Genomic DNA, 22,939 nt, shown 5'->3' on the forward strand with positions numbered 1-22,939 from the left:
TAGTTAGAAATGTACAATGGTACCTCAAGTCTTTGCTAAGTCTGTCACTCATGTAGTGAGCCACAGGCCACCCCCCCCCCCCATGGGTGCACCAGCACAGGCCACTCACTCCCATCCTCTCCATCCAACTCTTTCAGGCACCCGATTCACTAGTCAAACTTGGCTAACACATCTGCAATTTTTTTGGTCCCCTTGGATCTCATCCTACTGACCTAGCCCCAGTGCCCCATGTCCACTCTGGGTCACCCCCACACAACTATGGTATTCCTGGGGCAGGTCATGGACCCCAAGTACTTCTTGAAAGCTCAGTTGTCTGTACTTTTGCCCATTTTTTCTTTCTCTACCCCCCCCACATGCTTGTCAACTACATCAGAGGGTAGCTTCCCATGTTTGAAGCACCCCACCACTTTAGGAGTGTCATCTATGACAGTGTTCCCACCTCGGGGCTAAATGAACCAGGTTCACCTGGGGCAAGGTTATGGCTTTATCCCTTTACACCAGTGGAGAAGCAACACAGCTGTAATGTTGAGGGATACCTAAATCCACTATCTGCTGACAAACTAAAAAGTGTTACTTGAGCATAAAGCTGGTAAACTTAACACGAATTTCTGGCCAAAATTAAAAACAAAATTACTTGATCAAGGAAAATACAATCCAGCAATCAAACATTTTGTAGCAGTGAGTAGTGAAAAAGGTGCAGGGTAACAGGTTCATATGGAGAATGTGCCAAATGATTTGGAAGACCCAGAAGAGCAAGCCCAGTACTACTACTGGACAGGGAGTCCATTAATAGTCTGAAGAACTGCCTGGACAAGCTGCTGCTGGTTAAGTGGAAACAAAAAAGTAAAGAATACTCTGAAATCCTTGTTTGTGAACTCGGCACCATTAGGTCAAGGGAAGATGGTTTAGCAGTAACTAGTCACTGAGCAGCAGCCCCCTTCTCCCCCTCACTTACAGACTTACAGACAATAAAAAAAGGCAAGAACCCTAATTTAATGCAATAATTTCCGGTTTATTATGTAGATAGATACATACAAGCTTACATATTTTATATGAATCAATTCACTACCTTATGAAAACAAACACTGGTACAGTGATGTAGTAAAATGTTGGTGTAATGCTAATTAACAAAAAGCATTTTCTGTCAACAAGAACATATGTATACATTTTGCATATGCCAACATTCTAATACAAACAGATGGAGAATTAAAATGCTAAAATGGCAAGTTGCATCTTTACACAATGAAAGATACATCGACACAACCAGTGACGAATTCAAATCAAACAAATGAATTCATTCATCATACTCAGAAGTAATATCCCCCTGTTTATTTTAACAAAATATTTTGCTGTGAATAAATTAGACAGTAACATTTAAAAATATTCATGGAAAACTAACTTAACAGCAAAAAATCTGCCTGCAAACAGTATGTAGCAAGTATTGTTCCAATGAATGATTTCCATGCACTTATTACATCTATGTTTTGCTTCAACAATGAACATAAATGAAAACACGAGGAAAACATCCAATTAGTAAAGCATCCATAAAATATCTGCATTTCTTTTTTAAAAAAATAAATCTTAGGTTTACATAGAAATGCATATTTTATAAAAAAGTACATGAAGGCAGAAAATAAGATCACCTCGTTTCATGTGTGAGCTACCACACAAACCAGAACAGACCAGAAAATATGCTCCTTACTAGGTAATGCAGATTATGTTTCCATGTTTCAATTTTTAAGCCAAGCCAGTCAGTCAAGTCAACTTCCAGTGCATCTTGATTAACCATTTATTATCAAGTATGGTTAAAAAATGAGCACAGCCCGAATTATGTAGTATTATAATTTTAATAATGTACTGAAAAAATAAATTACAGAAACAATTTAAAAAAATCCAACAAAATAATTTTTCATGACTACCATGTCCACTGTTTCTTTCTGTAAGGAGTGAGATAAATGATCAAGGGATATAAAGATAAAATAAAAACACCCAGTCCCAAGAAAAAAAGAAAAAAAAAACAACAAAAAAATAATTTGTGCATTCTACATTTGTCATATGAAACACAAACATTCCTTACACAGACTGCATACAGCCTACTACAGAACCGTTTTATCAGAAACTACAAAATGCTGATACAAAATTATTTATATATTTATATTTCATATACATGCCGTAGCTAGGATCTCATAGAAAAGAACTAAAACACACTGTACAGACAATGCTGATTGATAAATGTAGGAAACGAAACATGACTGAATGGAATCTCTCCCCATGAAAGCAGCAGTATCTTATTTACATAAAAGCTAAATTGTTGGAAAATACAGCTAGGTTTTCTTTGATATGCATTTTTAGGGTAAGACGGTAAATTTAAAAAAAATGAAAAACAAGGCAATGTTCATCAAGTCACTCTCAAAAACATACTCCTTTCAATAGCCAGTTTACTGTTGTGCAAACCAGTCACATGCAGCTGTGTAATAGTCATGAAACAGAAGCAGTAAATTCATATTAAAACTTATTTAAAAACTGTAGTGATGGCATAATGAAGGTCTACTACCACTTTAACTGTCACAGTTTCTGAGGCTACAGCAAGTTTATGGACTAATTCGGCTGAGAAGACAAAAATGGAACACAAACTTTATACAGTTTTGTCAGCAATGTTTCATGTAACACCAGCTCACACAGAAACAATTGCACTTCCCTGAAATGTCCCATGTAGGACCTGCATTCCTGGGGCACTGAATTACAGCACAGAATTGACACTTCTTTCATCAGCAATCTGATGGATACATTAGTCTTTGCTCCCACAGGCAGTATTACATCTGAGATTTCTAGATCACATTGATGTTGTTCTGTACAACCCTATCACACTTTTCCTCAGACCTGGTACTAGCCATCCAGTGAAGTCAGTTCTGTCAGTCTGTAAGCACTGATTGTAAACTTTGGTTCACCAAGCTCTCGTTACATAGTAAGCATGTCTACATTGAGTCTAGAGTGGAGTGTGAGATGGATTGTCAGTTTGCCTTTAATTTGGTATGATGCACAACTTGTTCTGTCAGTCCTGCTTTTATGGAGTTTATCACACTTTGTCTGACATTATCTTCCATTAAATTATCTTTCATGGGTTTCAGCACCTGCAATATGAAAATTCACAAAATGGAAACAAATGAAAAAAAAAATGTATATGCACAAATGAATCAATGAGATTTAAAACACAACAGCATCTACTATGGCGAACATATCAAACAGAACGGTTACACAATGGTTAAAAAGGAAAGCATGAAATTGTGCTGCTCTGCTAGACCTTCTTTAACTTTGTACAACAAATGAACTGGACTGAACTTTTTACTACAAGAGCTCCTTCAGTGCAAGTCACTGGTTCTTTGAGAACCAATACACAGCTGTATCTTTACGCGCAGCATCCCCTGGTACCTATTTACAGCATGTAAGACTGGAAAAGACCGTTCTTTCCAATGCCCTGTGTGTGTAAATGTTACCATTTCAGATATAAAAAATGATACAAAATTCTAATTTGTCTTCTTATTATTGGCTGACCGTCTCCATCTCCGTGTTGATGTGAGGGAACGGCGTATCAGTCGAGTTTTACTGACTTCAATCAGTCTGGAAAACACCTAGGATATGGAATGTTTTGGTAACACTATTAGCATCTAGGAGAACTATGCAGAAATATGCAAATTAAAATACAAGAAAGTGCAACCTTGCACATCTTACCTTCCGTGGACTCCTCTGTTGCAAAAGGAAGTAGAAAAGGAGAGAACAGTTTTATCTGAAAGTCAGCAAAAAAGAAAGCACAGCAAGGGTAGCAGATAACTGCACTTAAAGGAGCTTCAGAAAGTGAAAAAACCCACTATGCATAATGTGCCATGTTGTGTAAAAACAGACATATAACTAATATGGGATCAAGCCTACAAAGCAAACACTACAAAAACAAGACCTGAGAATGAGGTTCTTAACACTTGTATGCATTATATGAATGTAAGGGAGGATTAAATCTAATACAGAAACAGCTGACCTTTAAGGACCAGAAGTCCCAGCTACTCTAGACTTAACTAACATTACATGTGGCTGTTGAACTATGACTGACACCTTTTCATATACCCAAATTGGGACATACTTTATGGAAATGTAAAATTTTGCAGGACAAACCATACCCACAACCAGTGCAAAGAAATAAACTGCACTTTTTTGCCAAAATAGATCACTCTTGTAGAAATCGATTTGTTTCATGGTTTCAGTAAGATATTTCAGGCGCAAAATTTACACAGCTATTAGTGGAAACATAGGAAATACTTTTTGTCTTGAAATCTCAGGAAATTATTCTTTTCTCAAATATTTACAGTACACAACTGCTTAATACACCCACCCTATTATTTCAGTTTCCCCAGCATACGTCTTATGCACTTAAAAATTAGGTATTATTTTGTTTCTACCACTTTTGTGTAGAGACTGAACAAAGCATTTCCCATCCTACCTGAATGGACAGGCACACTTGCATTACTCTGTCCTCTCCTTTTACCTCAGTTTTGTCTTTTAATATTATGTTGATATGTGTATACTAGGCTAACTAATAGGGCTAATTTAATCCTAGCCATGCAACTCATCTTAATTTCCAAAACGCAGTACATGTCTGGTACTTCATTTTCACTCATCTGTATGTACTGATTTTCTCTATTCCCCACTTCGAATTACTGCTACTCTATGAACTTTCTAAGATATAAAATCTAAAACAGACCATATTTAAGTAAGATTTCAACAGTAATTTGTGAACCTTATACCCAAAACAAGTCTATCAAGCCTCCTACTTGGCTAACTTTTTTTTAAATCACCTTTACTGAATTGTGACTTGTGACATAGGCAAACATACAATTATATAAAAAGCGATCAAACAGTATTAACAAATTCACATTTATGATTATTATACATTACATGTATTCTTTATACAATATAATCACATTCTGACATTACATACATTTTTCAATTCCTGCCTTCTCTTAAACCTCTTTCCTCCTCCCAATACATTTTTCTGCAAGTATTGTTACCACAATTTCTGTTTTTCTCTATGCAATGTATTCCTACCGTTTTCTAAAGATCCTACTTCCTGTTCTTTTATCTCTGTTATAGTTCTCACTACTTCAATTATGGTTGGTTTAGACATCGATTTCTATTTTCTAGTAATTGCTTTTTGGCAATCACTAAAGTTAACAAGGGCTTACTATATATCTAGGCAATTCAGGATCTTGTATTCCAGCTCAAAAGAATAACTTCTCACATGTTCATTTGCAAACCTAGTACCCCTGACAGAATACTCTATAGGGAATTTTTAAAGTCTGCCAGCATATTACAATCTGAAAACATATGCTCCCAGATACCGCTTTCTTCCCCATTACACCTCCAAGAAGTCTGTTTGGAGCATAAAAGTATCTATGCAAACACTTCCAGGTAAAAATTCTAATTCTTCAAGACTTTCTGTATTTGTGAGCCATACAGATGTTCACCCATTGTTTCTTTGTAAACTGCATATCTAATCTCTCTTCCCAATCTTTTCTGATTGATTCCTATAGTTGTAGTACAATATTTTATATGCTCTACTAATTATTCCCTTTTTAAAAGATTCTGTTCTAAATTCAATTGAAAAGTAAACCAGTGCATTTTATACACGTCAGGCATATTTTTATCAACCAGAGTGGATTATAATTAAAAAAAAAGCTGAAGGATTTTAACTGGGAGGGGAAGAAGAGTCAAGTAGGATAAGCTGATTCGTCCAATAGAACAAGGCAGTTTGGAATTACCCAATTTGAAGAGGTATTTCAGAGCTACACAGTTAAGGCTCCTGTACATAGCACAAGCATGAAGTTATAATTCAAAGTGGAAGGGATGAGGATAAAATGGAGGGAAGCTCAAAAAACAGACTAGGATTTTGGATGCAGATCCTTAAGGAAAATAACCACACAGAACATTATATTCATAAAAATAGCATGAAGTTTACTGTGAACTAAGCCAACATGTTGATGGAGAAAGGAGTTTCTGCTAATAGGGATGTCTGCAATTAGGGATACAGACAATAGGCAAGAGGAGGCTGGAATTTACTGGAGAAAACTAGCAAAAGAATCAAGGTATTGGGAGCATATAATTAGAGAGAGAAAATGAATAGAATGGAAAGAGGACAAGAATTTATCTGGACTGCAGACTAGCGATTGCTTTTTAGGATCATAAGAGGTTACTAGGTTAACAGCCCCAAGGCCTTATAAGCTTAGCCAAGTTCAACCCATGTTCAAGGGTGTCTGGCTCAAGCAGACAATAAAAATCACCTATTGCCCCTGTACAAGAGGGGACACAGGTGGAACTCCCAAGGTGAATTTCCACTTACCCATCCAATTGTCCAAATTATGCTTAAATAGGGCCAATGAGCGGCTTTGTTTAACATGAATAGGAAGCGTGTTCCAAAGGTGGGACAACCTCCGAGACAAATCTGTCTTCTCCAGTACATACCAGATTTAAGGTCCTTTGAGCTAGTGACCTGTCCATTTTACTTGCAAATGTGCAGCATTTCCATTAAAACTGGGTCAGAGATTGCTCTATATGGAAGGCACAGGTCGCTTCTGAGCAGTCTGTATGACACAGAGAAAAGTGACAGTGATTTCATTCTGCCTGCATACGATAGATCTTGAAGATCCTCAAGCAACACATAGCCCTTCTAAACCCACACCACCAACACCCACACATAGCAACACTAAATCCACATATGCGGAGGCCCTTAACTGTAACCTGCCCAAGCAACAAGGACCTCCGAAGCTGAAACGCAAACAAACACCAATCACAACCAAAGTGTCACACAGCTCACAAAACCAGTGTGCCACCCAGCAACAGCCCCTAAGGCAAGACAATGTACCCAACACCCAACACCTTAGTCATAGGTGACTCTATAGTCAAGCACACCGATGTCCCACTCACCAGGCTGAACAAGGAGAAAAATTACAGTCAGCTGTCTGTCGGGTGTCAGGATCCGCCACATAACACACGCACGCAAGTCACTCCACAACAAGTACAAATATGACTCTGCCATTATCCATGTTGGAGTGAATGAGTTGAGAAGTACCTCCCTGGACTACATGAAGAGAGACATGAAAGAGCTCTCAGGTCATGTGGCCCAGGCAGGTATGACCCTAGCCCTGAGTAGCATCCTGCTTTTGCCCAGAATGATATCACAATATAATGACAAAATGATTGATTTCAACAATTGGCTAAGCTTCTGGAGTCATTCAAAGGGGATCCAGTATCTGTCTGCCTGGGACGACATGATAGTCATACCACGATGCTTTACCAGAGATGGCCTGCACCCGTCACCCCTGGGATTCAGGTTACTAGCTAAGGCTCTTGCCACCCCTATAGTGCCTTTTTTAGGCAAAGTTCAAAGGACAAAACCACCACCGTAACAGGTACAACCATGCAAAATCTTCAATGCTAGAAGTCTAAACCTCAAAATGCACTCTCTCGAGGCACTCCTAAAAATGGAGATCATCGATATCCGTGCAGTAACTGAGACCTAGTTCAAGGCTCCAGAGAGCACCCCTGCAATACCAGGCTACAACTCTTACCACACGTTTCGGCCACCAAACCAGGATTGAAACACTGAAGGTGGAGGAGTGTCCATATTCACCAGGGATATTCACCCACCAGGCTAGTTGCCCAATAAAATGCATCTGAAATTCTCCAGGTTCAACTAACACTAGGTAAGACTGCAATCCAAACTGTAGCTTGCTACAGATCCCCCACCATGACCCAAGATTCTCACTACACCTTTCTAAACATACTGGAAAATATTAAAGATACAAACACCCTAATACTGAGTGAATTCAACTACCCTGCCATTAACTGGGAAAACTACTCATGTATCAACACCTTTGCCCAACGGTTCTTGGAATTCATAAAGTCCAATGGCCCCTGGATCAACTAATCCATTGTCCCACCAGGGGCTCCAATATCCTAGACCTGGTCATTACCAACATGGAAAATCGATGCTCCACACCTATGGTCAACCCCCTCGTTGGTCAGGTCAGACCATAAGCTAATCACCCTTAACTTCCACATCCCACCCCCCAGTGAGGAAACCTCCATAAAAACTTCTCCAAAGCCAACTTCATGCTACTCAAGTCAGAAGTGACAAACTTCATGACACCCATGCAGACAGGAACTGAAAGTTCAACTGCAGAGTTGTACACTAAGGCACTGTACGAGCACATCCACTCATGCATGAATCATGCCATCCCAAACAGAACCAAGATGCTCGCCTCCAAAAAATGAAGCCAATCTGGCGGTCCCCTGCCATAAACAAATTTTACAACAAAAGGAAGAAACTGTTGCAGAAAAGAGGAAAATCCCAGGATGCAAAAAACTCCCTTACCAGCCTCAATAAGAAGCTGAGATCCCTCATAAAATTCTCCAAAGCTAGTTACGAAAATAAAATTGCCAAAGATTCCAAAGACAACCACAAGGCATTCTATAACTATGTCAAGAATCTAAATGACAATGATCAGATCTGCTCTGAGCTACAACAGAATGGCATTAAATATACTGATTCAAAGAATATTGCCAATATCCTGGCAGATCGATTCAGTGCCAACTTCACCCCCCTCTCACCCCCCTAAATGGCCCATCTCAATACTGGAAGGCTGCCAAATTCCAGTAATAACTGCCACACAGGTAAAAAATGCACTTTCCAAAGCTAAGAATACAGAATCCATGGAACCAGATGACATCCCGGGCTGTGTACTACATGAACTACAAAATTAACTGGCACCTCACCCAAGTGTCATGTTTAATCATAGCCTCACCTCAGGCTTCGTGCCCACTGAGTGGCGCACAGCGACAGTTATCCCACTCCACAAGGGGTGATCCACCTTGGATCTCGGGAACTACCGCCCCATCAGTCTGACAAGCCTGATCGGCAAGGCCTTGGAACGTATTATCATGGAACTTATAAACAAAGACATTGGCAACCTTCAAACACTGGACCCCACTCAGTTTGGGTTCGTGAAGGGCCGATCTCGTCTCCTGAACCTGACTGACTTCTTTGAATCAGTCTCCAGAGCCATGGACGAGGGTAAGGCGGTCCATCCACACAGCCTATCTGGACCTCGCCAAGGTCTTTGACACCACCCCCCACTCTGGAATCATAGATAAATTTACTAAGCTGGGCATTAATCCCTACATCACTCGATGGGTTGCCAACTGGCTTACTGACAGAACCCACACTGTAAAAGTAGCTGACTCCAAATCCAGCTCCAGACAAGTGGTGTACCTCAGGGTTCAGTCCTAGGACCACTCTTGTTTGGCATCTACTTCTCTGAAGTACAGGCCAATATTAAGGGACTCTTGCTAACAAAGTTCACAGATGACTGCAAACTGGGAGCCATTACTGAATCGCCAAATGATGTGGATACTCTACAAAAGGGCTTACAGAAACAGATGCTTGGTGCCAGAGCCATGGGCTCAAGCTCAATGCCAAGAAACAAGAAGTTATGTACTCACCATAACGTTCGATGTATGTAGTCCATCTCGCCTCACATTCTTACCCTTGGGTTTGGAGCCGAATGTCGGCTCTGACTTGGCCAAACTTTTTTAGCTCGAAGTCTTTCTATTGGCTGGGCTAAGATGGTATCCCATGCTGCACTGCTCTCTATCCCCATATCTAGTTTGCTGAGAGCACCAGCACTCATTCTCCATGCATAACACCTAAGGAAAGGAAGAACAAACCAAGAATGAAGGTAGCTCTAAAACCAGACTTAACCTCCAGATCCTCTAGGATGGGGGAAGGAAGGGGGGGGGGTAAGAAAGAATGTGAGGCGAGATGGACTACATACATCGAACATTACGGTGAGTACATAACTTCTTGATGTTATGTAGTCCAATCTCGCCTACATTCTTACCCGTGGGACAGCGTCCCCCAGCACCTAAATCCTGGGAGGCTCAGTGGAAAATGCTCCTGAGCACTGTGGAACCAAAGGAAGACCTGCCCCTAGATACCACATCTAACTTGTAATGAGTAACAAAGGCATGAGGAGATGCCCAAGTAGCCACAGCATAAATATAATCCATAGACAATCTGGCCTGAACAGCTGTAGATGTAGATACAGACAGAGTAGAGTGAGCCTTCACCCGGAACGGTAAATCTTTAACCCCTGAGGAATAAATGAAAGAAATACAACTGGAAATCCACCTGGACAACGTGACTTTGGAAACAGGGGACCCAATTCTGTTTTCCGAAAATGAAGCACACAACTGATCAGATTTTCTGAGGTCGTTCATTCTGTGCAAATAGGAACGTAATTGTCTGTGCACATCCAATTGATGAACGTTGAATTCTGTCTTGTTTCAGAACTGGGGGAAAAAACACTGGCAATTCAACAGATTGGTTAATGTTACTGACTGAAGCCACTTTGGGAAGAAAGGAGGGGTTCGGTCAGAGAGAAACCCTGACCTTATGAAAAATCAAATAAGGGGGTTTGATTGATAAAGCTTGAAGCTCCGAAACGCATCTGGCTGACGTGATGGCTACTAAAAGGACAGTCTTCCAAGTTAAGAATTTTAAATCGCAAGTGGCTCAAGGCTCAAAGGGGGGGGGGGGGTGAAGTAAGACCCTGTAGAACAAAATTTAAGTCCCATGGCAAGTGCCCTTCAGGAAAGCCTTACAGAGTCTATGTGCCATCAGGCTAGGCTTGTCTGCGACCTGAAAGGTAGAAATCACCGCCATTGGACTTTAATGGCTGCGGCTGCTGAAACTTGGTTAAAGAGCATAGACAAGAACTCCAATACAGATGAAATTGGAGCTGTGTAAGGGTCAATCTTTTTGGCATGCGCCCAAATTGAAAACCTCTTCCATTTGCTGTAATAAATCTTCCTGGTCGAGGGCTTATGAGAGGAAAATAAAATATGAACCACCTCTGGTGAAAATTGATGAAGCCTAACTAATGACGGAATTGGAGTAGCCAGGCTGTCAACTGGAGGGCCCGAAGAGAGGGATGGAGCTGCCCTGACGTGTATCAGTAAGTCTGGTTGTGGGTCCAGAATCCAAGGAGCGTCCATGAGATAGGGATGGAGAAAGGGGAACCAAACTTGACGAGGCAAGTGTGGGGCAATCGGAATCATTTTGCTTCCCAAGGATTGCGCTTTCTGAAAAACCTTTGACAGCAAGGGGACCAGAGGGAAGGCATATAGTAGACCGGAGGGCCAATCGTGGACTAGTGTGTCCCTGGGTGACTCGCCCTGAGGGGGGATCAACGTGAAGTAGCTGCTGCATTTGGCAGTGAGTGGGCTGGCAAAAAGGTCACAGCAAGGCTGATCCCACTTGTGGAAGATGTGTTCCGCAACTTGACCATTCAGGGACCACTCATAAGGCATCAAAATAGCTCTGCTTAGCTTGTCTGCGATCATATTGGACTTCCCCGGAATGTGCGTTGCCACCAGAAAACATTGGGAAGATACTGCCCACTGCCACACTCTGCAAAGGGGATAAGACTTGGTTCCTCCCTGCTTGTTCAGATACCACACCATTGACATATTGTCTGAGTGGATTGCAATAGTCCCGAGAGGAAGAAAAAGTACAGTTTTGTACCTACCATAAATGTAGATGTTAGAGTGTATTCACTGCTGCAGTCATTACACTTGGGTTATCCTGCCGTCAGGCGGTCCCGCAGTCGGCCAGAGTTCCAAAGTCTTGGTCCGGCGTCAGTTGCTGTCGCCTCTTCCCTGACGTCAGTGCACCAGGGGTATAACAAGATGCAGCCGACGCCATTTTCTTCAGTTTTTCTTGCCCCAGATGTCAGGTGCCTCCAAATAGGTAGGCAATACATATTGCTAATAAAACATACATGAAAAATAAAAACAATACCTTCAGTTACAAGCAAATACACCACATAGGTTGTATAGGTTAGAAAGGTATAGATAGGTCCCAGCTAAGAAAGTGGGGATGGAGGGAGGGTAACCTGGACTGGAGCAGTGAATACACTCTAACATCTACATTTATGGTAGGTACAAAACTGTACTATGTTCATCGTACTTCACTACTGCAGTCATTACACTTGGGTTGAATCCCAAAGGTGAGGTTGGGTGGCTGGGTCTATAAAGGATTTGGGGTGGCTATGAGGCCCTGCAGCACTGCAGTGGCAAAGCCAGCTCTGGATTTCGAGTAAAGAGGCAAATGGTAATGCTTGGTAAAGGTGTGCACTGAACTCCTAAGTTGCAGCTTCCAAAATATCCTTGGTAGGTACTCCTCTAAGGTAGGCTGCTGAAGTGGCTGTTGCCCTGGTAGAATGTGGCCTAATGTTGTTAGGTACCTTTTTTCCATGCTGTGAGTAGCAGAAACGGATATAGTGTCCTATCCACTTTGAAATGGTCTGCTTTGAAATAGCCTTTCCCTGTGATCCTGCAGCATATGCTACAAACAGTTGCTCAGTTTTCCTGAAAGCTTTTGTTTTGTCCAAGTAGAAGCGTAACTGCCTGTGTATGTCCAATGAGTGCAGAAGTCTCACCCCTTTATTCTGGGGATTTGGATAAAATGTTGGAAAGTGAATAGTTTGGTTAAGAGCCACGCTGGACACCACCTTTGGCATAAATGTAGGGTTTGTTCTTAAAGAAACCCTGTCTTGATGAAAAATGAAGAAGGGTTCCACTGCCATTAGTGCCTGCAACTCAGACTCTTCGTGCTGAGGTTATTGCCAGAAGCAGAGCAGTTTTCCATGACAAAAATTTTAATGCTGCTGAATTGGCTGGCTCAAAAGGTGGTAAAATAAGTTTTTCCAAAACGAAGTTGAGGTCCCAAGTTGGTGTTTGTGCTCTCCGGGGCAGTCTTATGTTTTTAGCCCCTCTGAGGTATTGTCTTAGTAAAGGATGAGAGTAAATAGGAGGATCCGTGTTGTAATGAGCTGAAATGGCAGAGGGGTGGATCTTAACAGATGAAAAGGATAGGCCTTTGTCCAGCTTCTCAGTTAAGTATTGAAATATCTGAGGAATATTTGGAACAAGAGGGTCAAGGCCTTGAGCCTGGTTCCAGGTGCAGAATCTCTTCCATTTTTCTGAATAAGATTTCCTGGTGCTGGGCCTCCTGGCCTCCAAAATGACATCCATAACAGCTTTAGAGAGAGGTGTTGTCTGCTTGGCTAAGTAATCTGCCATGCAGCCAGATTTAAGGTTTTGAGCTGGCTGTGCAGGATCTGATTGTTTTGTTGAGTCAGAAGATGAGGAATTTGAGGTAAAATCCATGCTGAGCCTTGAGCCAAGTTCTTTAAGATTGGGTACCAGTGCTGGCGTGGCCAGTCCGGGGCAATCAGGATAATTTTTGGCCTCTCTAGTCTGGCTTTTAGGAGTACCTTTGAAAGGAGAGGTAGTGGTGGGAAGGCATAAACTTTTAGTGTTTTCCAGTTGAATGAAAGAGCGTCCACTTTCCATGCTTGTGTGTGGTAAGTCCTTGTGCAGAATTTCTGCAGTTGGCAGTTCAGAGGGGAGGCAAAGAAATCTATGTCTGGGCACCCTCATTTCTGAGTTATCATGCTGAATACTTGTGGGTTTAATTTCCACTCGTGAGGATCCACGATGTTTCTGCTTAAGTCGTCTGCCAGAGTATTTTTCTTTCCTGGCAGGAATTGTGCTTGCCGATGAACTTGATAAGACAGTGCTGTATTCCACAAAGTCATGGCTTGTCTGCAAAGGGGGTAGGAGTGTGTGCCCCCTTGCTTATGTACCACACAACTGTGGTATTGTCAGTCTTTAGTAAAAGTTGTCCTGGATGCAGAAGGTCCTTGAAAGCTGTCAGGACATTTTATACAGCTAGCATCTCTTTTTGATTAATGTGAAGATGCATTTGGTCTGCGGCCCACTTGCCCTGAATACATTTTCCTTCCATATGTGCTCCCCAAGCGTAATCCAATGCATCTGTTGTTAGTCTCTGCCTGGCTGTGGGTAAAGTGAAAGGATGTCCCTTTTTTGTGGTGACATGCCTGCGCCCACCATCGAAACTCCTGTTGTAGGCAAGGAATAAGTGGTATTATTGCTTCCAAACTGTGACAGTGTTGAGTCCAAACACTTTTTAGATACCACTGTAACTTCCTCATATGCAGTCTGGCATATGGTATTAGTAGTATGCAGGATGCCATGAACCCCAAGGCCTGCAGAATTTTTCTTGCAGGGAGTTGGGTTTTTGTTGACATCAATTGAAAGTACCGAGTCAGTTGTCTTTGCTTGTCTGGCGTGAGATAAGCCATCTGGGCAGCTGTATTTAAGCTTGCACCCAGGAATATTATCTCTTGTGAGGGCACTAGTTTTGACTTCTTTTCATTTATAGTGTATCCTAGGCCCATTAGTAATCTTTTTACAAATGCCAGATGAGTTAGTAGAATGTCCTTTTTTGAATTTCGGAACATCCAGGTAAGTATTTAGAATAGATAGGTCCAGTATGGGTCTCCAGGCTTTGTCCATTCTGGGGACCAAGAAAAGTCCTGAGTAAAATCCTTGTCCTTCTTCCTGTTGTGGCACTTTTTGAATAGCTCTCATGTCCATGAGGGCTGTGATTTGTTTTTGCGCCTCTGCCCATTGATTTTGTGGCAGGTCTGGCATTCCTTTTGGCCTTGGTAGAGTGTGAAAGTGGAACCTGTAACCTTGAGACACAATATTCAGTACCCATTTGTCTTGGGTGATTATATGCCAATTTTGAGAAAAAGTGCTAGTTTTCCCCCTAAGGGAGCTTCCAAAAGGTAAGTGCTTGGCATTTGGAAGGGGAAGACATTGGGACTGTTTCCTATAAGGTTGTGACTTGTCTTCTCCTCCTTTTGGGGTTGAAGCACCCCACTGTCGTGGTCTGTAAGAGCCTTGGGGCTGAGATCTGCCTCTTGGGCATCTGTATCTGCCTCTTTGTGGTCTGTCTGACACTGGAAATGACCAATTTTTTGAAGACCAACTTCTGCTAAATCTAGGTGGCTGTACCTGTAAGAAATCCTTCACTGTTTGCATAGATTTTGCTTTATCCTCCATTTTCTTTAACACCTCTTCTGCCTTAATACCAAACAAGATATCATGCTGTAAAGGAGCATCCAATAATTCTGCCTTAACATGGTCAGGTAAACTTTGGTCTTTTATCCACGCATGCCTTCGAATCACAGATCCTGTAACTGCAGCTCTACAAGACGCCTCTAATGAATCAAAACCGCATTGCAGAGTATGTTTTCCCCCTTGTTCAGCTGCATACAATACATCCTGCATTTCCTTAAAATCAGGACCTTCTAAGCTTGTATGCATTCTCTGTTTTAACAGAGACATTAAATATTGTTGGTATTTAAGCATGTGGAACTGGCAATTTAAAGCCCTTACTGCTAAAGTTGCAGAAGTGTAAATTTTTCCCCCATCTATCCAATGCTCCAGACTCCCTGTCAGAGGGGACTGGATTTTTAGCAGTGGAAGCCTTTACCCCCTTTGGGACCCTGGGAAATAGTTTCTGGGTCAGCAGCAGGGTTTTTATAGAGAAATTTGTGAGAGTCAGGGACTCTGTAGTACCTGTCTGGCTTGACTGGAGCTGGGGGCAAAGAATCGGGGGTTAAACTAGCTTCGGAGAACACATCATCCACAATATCTAACACAGGCAGAATAGCAAGGGGCCTGTGCTGAGGCAATAAAAGAAAATCTCTGAGCTTTTTCTTGGATTCTGAGTAATCCTGGCTCTCCCAATGGAAATGCTCCCTCATGGTATGTAAAGTTTCCCCAAAAGAGTAATCCACAGGAGGAGATGCTGAAGGAATGGATTCTTCAGCATCAGAGTCCTCACAGGGGGGTATAGAGTATCCCTGGTCTGAAGAGGAGTCAGAGGAAATGGAAACCTGATCAGAAGAGTCATAGTCTGTTATCCTGCCTAGGCCTTTTATCAGGAGGGGGATGGGAACCCCTGATCAGAGTGATTAGGTCTTTGGCCATTTTGAGCATCTGTTTCTTAGGCATGGAGGCCTGTCCAGGAGAATGCTGTACTTGTTTCTTTGTCTTTAATGGTGTTTTAGACTTGGTTGCTGTTTTGAAGGTAAGCTGTGAAGGTCTGAAAACACCCTCAGAAGCCAGTGCCTGCTCAGTGGCTCCGGACCCATCTGAGGGATTAGTTTCCAGAGGCCTAGTAGTCTCCACGTGGAAGTCGGAGGCGGCCTGTGGCTATGAGGTAGCGGGTGTCAGGGGCTGCGAAAGCGCCTCACTGAGAACCGGCGAATGTCCCAGAAGAGGCTTTGTCGTTGGTTTTGGACCTCGGATGCCTGTCCTGACCCTTGTCTTTGCATTTTTTGTGAATTCCGGTTATCAGTTGTTCCGACGGCATTGTATGATTGAACCTTCGGCCAAAATACTGCAAAGCAAAGTCAAACAGACGTTTAATTGTGCGTTTGTTAAATCTAGCACAAAACAGACAACTAGTGACGTTGTGGTCAGGGCCCACACATAGAATGCAGTAAGAATTAAAATCCTTATGAGGTATTTGCTTCCCAGAAGAAATACAATTATTAACTTGACATCGGTCTGAGGCAAGAAAAAGTTTCCCCAACGGGGTACTTAGCTTTATTGAAGACTTCAGTTCTGAAATTCGAATTCGAAAATCTCAGGAGTTGGCCGACCGGCACTTGCGAACTGATTTTGCTTCGGGAACCGCGCGGCAAGAAAGACTGAAGAAAATGGCGTCGGCTGCATCTTATATACCCCTAGTGCACTGACGTCAGGGAAGAGGCGACAGCAACCGACGCCGGACCAAGACTTTGGAACTCTGGCCGACTGCGGGACCGCCTGACGGCAGGATAACCCAAGTGTAATGACTGCAGCAGTGAAACACGATGAACATCTCTGAAGTGCTTGCAACGCTAGTGGCACAGCTCTCATCTCCAGGACATTGATATGCAGATGCATCTCATGCTCTTGCCACGCGCCTTGGACTGTCCTGCTTAGATAATGTCCCCCCCACCCCATCTGAGAGGTATCCGTGGTCACTGTGGCAACCGGGGACACAGGAACTAAGGGCTTTCCCGCATTCAGGTTGTTGGTGCAAAGCCACCAACTGAGATCCTGTTTGCACCTGTCTGTAAGAAGAATAGGGTGAGCAAGTGGAAGATGTTGAAGAGACCCCACTGGGCAAAGAGTAGCCACTGAATGAGCCTCATATGTAACCTTGGCCAGACGGACTAACATGATCGTAGCAGCCATTGTCCCCAACAGTTGGAGGATCCATCTTGTCTTTGCTCTTCTCAGAGGGAGCAAGGCGTAAACTTGCTGTTGTAGGACTCTGATTCTTTCCTGTGGTAGAAACGCCCGCATGAGGACTGTGTCTAGTTCGGCGCCTATAAAGGTGATACGCTGTGAGGGCAACAAGGCAGATTTTTCCCAGTTCAATGTGATGCCAAACTGCTGACATAGGTTGATAGTAGCATCCCTGGTCTAAAGTAGTAGACGCCTGGTGGTGGCAGTAAGGAGCCAGTCGTCCAGATACAGAAACACTTGGAATCCCTGACGTCTCAAGTGAGCAGTCACCACTACCATGCATTTGGTAAACACCCTGGGGCTGTGATGAGCCCAAAGGGCAGGGCTCGAAACTGAAAATGACTGGCTCCCAGCCGGCAGTGTAGGTGACTTCTGGATGCCCTTGTCCATCTTTATGTGGTAGTAAGCATCCTTGAGGTCGATGGAGCACACCCACACTTCTTTTCACAACAATGGGAGAATAGACTGCAATGTGACCATTTGGAACTTGGACTTTTGCACATGAGTGTTCAATTGACGGAGATTCAATATGGGTCTCGGGTCCCCTGTCCTTTTTGGCACCAAAAAGAATCTGGAGTAAGTCTCTAATCCGATCTGGTCTGAGGGGACATGTTGGATGGCTCCTTTTTCTAGCAGCTTTGAAACTTCTGAAGCTGCGTAATCCCTTTGACTGGGTGGAACATCCAGTATTTTCTTGATTGGAGGGGGATTTGACGAGAAGGGGATGACATATCCTCTGGAAATTATTCGCAGAACCCATTGGTGCTGGGTGATGTCTTGCCAGGCCTCCGGGTATAATGAGATTCAACCCCCGACTGGCTCTGGAAATGCACAGTCAGGTCTCCCATCAGGAGCGGCGGTAGGGAGAACCACAAAAGGAATCGGGGTCTCCCGAGTTGCGGGGGCCTCCTCTGCCCCTAGGGCGGTGTCTCCCTGAATAACCACCCCCTCCCCTGCCTCTGGAGGGGGGCTCACCTTGTGCACCGGGTAAAAACCTCTGTGATTTCTTGAACCACATTTTGCCACCCCTCTCTGGGCCTTGGGATAAGGCCTAGAGGGAAGGGAAAAACTGACTCCTATGGCAGACAGAGTTTTTCCCTCCTGCTCGCACCTGGTGAGAGTGTCTTTCACCTTGGTTCCAAACAAAGAGGAACCATCAAAAGTGGCATCTGTGAATGAAGTCTTGAAGGCCTCCATGAAATGACAAAGGCGCATCCAGGCCTGCCTCCTAAGAGCAACTCCTGAACTTGCTGCCCTACTCGCTCCCTCAGCTGCATAGGCGATTAGCCTCATGGAGGAGTCTGCAATCGAATTGAGGGTAGACATCTGAGCGTTGACCATCTGGGCCACCGCCTCAGAAAAGTTGCCCGTGAGTTTCTCCAAGCTCCTTGAGGAGATCTCTCCGGAGCCGTGTAAAGTGTGATAAATAATTCAGTGACCATAAGGTAAAGGTTGCTGAAGAAAAAGTACGCTTCCCGTACCGGTCCATGGTCCTAGACTCCTTGTTAGGGGGGGTGGACAATGGAAGAAGTCTCGGCTAATTCCTTCTGGGTGGCAGCTGCCACCACCATGGCATCCACAGGGACTCCCTTGGACAGAAAGTCCTTATCATGAGGAGCAGACAAACATTTATTGGGTCTCCTGGGGACTGGTTCCACAGAGTCAGGGGTTTCCCACACCCTCCAACAAACCAAATCCAGAAGCTCGAAGGGTGGAGATACCCAGGAGGCGGAGGGCTGAGCACCAAAGGCCTTCAGGAAGACAGACTCCTCCTCGGAGGGGGCTTTGGATGGCCAGTCATCTCTGTTTCAAAATCTCTAGGATGTCAGAGAAAGAAACATCCTCAGAGGATGACTTGGGGGACCCCTCCAATTCCTTGAGGTCAGTGTCTGATGTGAGAGCCTCATCCTGGGAATCTATGTGCTTCCTCTTGCACGTCTTCTTTCTGGGTGGCTCCTCAGGCAAAAACTCTGAGGGGCCCTCATAAAAGTGGGGACCACTCATGGGGGTACCCTGAGGCCTTGGGGCTCCGCTGTCTAGAGATAGATGGCGATCAGAGACCTGCACCAGTGTAGTAGGGGACAGAATGACCGACCCGCATGATGCCGCAGACGACCTGGCCAGCGCGCTCCGTATGGCCTCAAAGGCTGATCCTCCCGAATCTGAAGAATGACCAGCCTCCGAAGCCACGACAGGAGTCAGACTTCCCCACGCCGAAGCACCGAGAGGGAGACTAGGAGCAGAGAGGTGTCCCGAAGCCTCTCCCTCGGCTCCGACCGAAGAATCCTGGGGTCCTAAACCCCGTGGAATGCGCCGACAGGGTCAGAGCTGACATCGGCACCGACAAGCCAGGAGGGGCTGTTGGAACCGACCTAGGGACATCATCTCCGCTTTGCTTGGCTTCATGTGATGTCCCTAGGTCGGAACCGACCTAGGGACATCACACGAAGCCAAGAAAAGCGGAGATGTGCTTGGAGGAGCAAGTATCGAAGCAGGTTGAGGGACCGGCTCCGGAGCCGACTGGGTCAGAGCTGAGAACAATTTTCCCAGAACCGGTGACTGAAGGAGTCTCTGCACCACTATCGACGTCCACATCTGATAAGGTCCTGGAAGATTTGGAGGATAGAGACCTACTCTCTGAAGGGGAACTGCGAGGAGGGGATACTGGCCTAATGCTAGGCGATCAGCTCTGAACCGGTTCCAAGAAGATTGGAGCCGAGGCAGGTTCCATAACAACGGACACTTCTTGCGGCCCCAAGGACAATGGAGCAGAGAATGTCAAAGCAGACTTTGCTATTTTCTCTGGTGGCTTCGAGGAGACTGATGGAGCCAGAGATCTCTTTTTAGATTTAGAGGATTTTGCCCTAGAGCTGGAAGCACTCTCCAGACACTCCTCAAAGGAGGGTTTCAGAAGTCCCTTCAAAATCAATTTATTATTCCTTTCCTGAAGAACTCGCAGACTAAAGGCATGACAAACTGCACGACTCCTGGAGATGAATAGCTCCCAGACAATACACAGAGACAGAGTCCATCAGTAATGGACATTTTATAACTGCACCTAGAGCATTTCTTGAAGCCCGAGGGCTTGTGTTCCTTAGTATCTTTGGACATAGTTACCCAACAACAATTAACCACTGAATAAACGGACCAACGGTCAAACAGTCACAAGGCGGGAAAAAGCCTACAACAAACAGAATACCAGAAGATCTCCAAGTTAAACAATCCTTGGACACAAACACAAGTGGGGAAGGACTAATACCTCTAATTTAAACGGTTTAGTGGCAGTAAATTTTTATAACACAAGGAAAGTAAGGGGACAGACTAGGTCCTCTAACTGAAAACGGGCCTAGCCTGTTGGAAACAGCTAGTGGGATACCACAGAATAAACTATCAAAAACAACTTTTCCACAAGACAAGAACACACACAATAGCTATTAAAATAGCTCTTTTGCAAAATTTTTCTCTGATAAAGAAAAAGGGTACTTAGCCACAGCCAAGAGCGAGACCACATCCGAGCTACACGAGCAGCAAATGAGATCTGGGGATAAACAGCAGTGCAGCATGGGATACCATCTTAGCCCAGTCAATAGAAAGACTGAGCTAAAAAAAAGTTTGGCAGAGTCGGAGCCGAATGAACGGGTAAGAATGTAAGCGAGACTGGACTACATAACATTGTATAGTTATCCCCTTTGGGAAAAACATGTGCCCGTGAATTACCACATAGGTGGCAGTACACTAAAACAGGTGAACAGTGGTCTCACCTTCGATAACCACATCGCCACAACAGTCAGGAAATCCTTCTATGTGGCACACCTCATCACTAAGGGCTTTTCATCCAGAAAAAAGGAGGTCATTGTCCCACTGTACTCATCCCTCATTAGACCCATTATAGAATACAATGGCCCATTTGGTATGTACCTCTCAAGACACCTGCAATAACTGGAAAGACCGCAGAAATACCTCACTAAAAGAATCACAGGCCCAAAGCAGATGCCCTATGCTGACCCCCTTAAAAAAACTCCAGCTACACTCCGTCACATATCGTTTACACAGAGGCGATCTCTGCTTAACATACAAGGCCATGTCAAACCCAGGAGCTGTTGGACATGCTACACTTAAAGAAATCCAAATCCATCAGAACCATACACTCCAGGGATGTAAAAACTGTGTCAGGATAGGTTCCTGACCCAGAGACTCCCCAGACTCTGGAACAGACTGCCCATACATGTCAAGCAGAGCACCTCTTTGGCCATCTTCAAAAGGAACCTTGACGATTGGATGGGAGAAAGGAAATTCACCCTGGGGATCACATCAATAGCCCTGCTAGACAGGAGTCCAAGGAAGTAAATAGTGTGGGAAGAAATAGCCAGAGAATTGTTATGGCTAGGCTTGTATATGCCCTAGGGCTGTCAGCCTAGTACCAACCTATGAATTTATGAATTGTCTTTGTAAGGAACCTTTGTGGTCTCGTCAATTGCTGGAGGTATTTGGAAAGGAACATACCACAGGGAGCATTGTACTCTATTACTGGCCTGACGAGGGAAGAGTACAAGGGAGTTATAACCTCTTTTTTCTGGAGGCAATGCCCTTACTTATGAGATGAGCAATATAAAATGCCCTTCTTACCACTCTGGAGACATGGTGATCAAAGTTAAAGTTGATGTCGACCTGTGTGCGCCCAGATCTCTCACCACTGAATGTGTGCTTTGGGGATTGCTAGCGATGTGGTAGTTTGCAGGAACATCACCCTTGCTGAAGGGGATGGTAATGCAGTTTTTTGCATCAAGTTCAAGTCCATGACTTTGGCACTAGTCATTAGTCTGAGACCTTCTTGCAGGATGCTGACATAGTTAGGGGTTTCAATGATTGCTCCCAGTTTGAAGTCAGCCACAGTCCTTTATTTATTTTATTTAACATTTACTATCCAGGATAGTCCAACTAGACAGCAAGTGTCCATTTTCAGCAGAGTCCTGGGGAGAAAAGCAAAAGCTCCATAAAAACATAACAGAATAAAAAAAACATACAAATTACATGAGCATAAAATTACAAAATGCAATAGAGATGAAAAAAATGACAATGCAGAATAGAAAAAATGTTTACACTAGGATGGTAGAGGTGTTAACAATAGATAGAAATATCAGCAGCACTGCCCATTCCTGGGATGGATGAAGAGGTAACGTTTTGTGCAATATATACAGTGAGTAACTCATCAAAATATCAATTTGCAGCATTGCCCATTCCAAGGATGGATGAGCAGATAACATTTTGTACAATAGTTACAATATTTGCAGTGAGCAACTTAGAGGCAATCAGACAAGGTGTTTCATAGCATTAACAGTATACAATAGGTTTTGTATAGCATCTTTGAAGTATGAGGTCAGGATGGAAGTTGTTCTAGGTCTTAGCAATTTCGTGGGCAGACAGAGATTCCACAGAGTTGTTTTTGCATGAGATAGTTTCAATTAAGGCTTTTTTGGTAGAACGTAGTTGTTTATTAGAACTATAGAAGTTACGAAGACCGATCAGAGCAGGTTTTTTTTTTTCAGGATAGTATAATATTTGGTGGGCTAAGCTGAGTTGGTGACACTTAGTAGGTTGAGGAATTCTAGCCAATGTAGGGTGTGGCAATGGTGGGAACGTGATTTGGCATTAGCAG

The 22,939-nt window shown here is 43.7% G+C and overlaps 1 protein-coding gene across 3 annotated transcripts in view; it reads right to left on the reverse strand.

The window, feature by feature from the left end:
• Positions 1-991: 991 nt before the first annotated feature.
• The window catches only part of ATL2 (atlastin GTPase 2), a 1,083,407-nt gene continuing 1,061,459 nt past the window's right edge, over positions 992-22,939 (reverse strand). Inside the window, exons 14-15 of one of the 3 annotated variants that reach the window (XM_044057663.1) lie at positions 3,730-3,744; positions 992-3,131 (exon numbers count right to left, since the gene is read on the reverse strand). In XM_044057663.1, the coding sequence (XP_043913598.1) occupies positions 3,012-3,131; positions 3,730-3,744 (135 nt within the window). In that variant the 3' untranslated portion in view covers positions 992-3,011. Of the gene's footprint in view, positions 3,630-3,729; positions 3,745-22,939 lie in introns of all 3 variants that reach the window. The other 2 variants (XM_044057677.1, XM_044057671.1) reach the window with 2 other exon arrangements.

This window comes from Protopterus annectens, chromosome 1.part2 (assembly GCF_019279795.1).
Source record: "Protopterus annectens isolate FY-2018-M chromosome 1.part2, PAN1.0, whole genome shotgun sequence".
Classification (NCBI taxonomy): Eukaryota; Metazoa; Chordata; order Ceratodontiformes; family Protopteridae; genus Protopterus; species Protopterus annectens.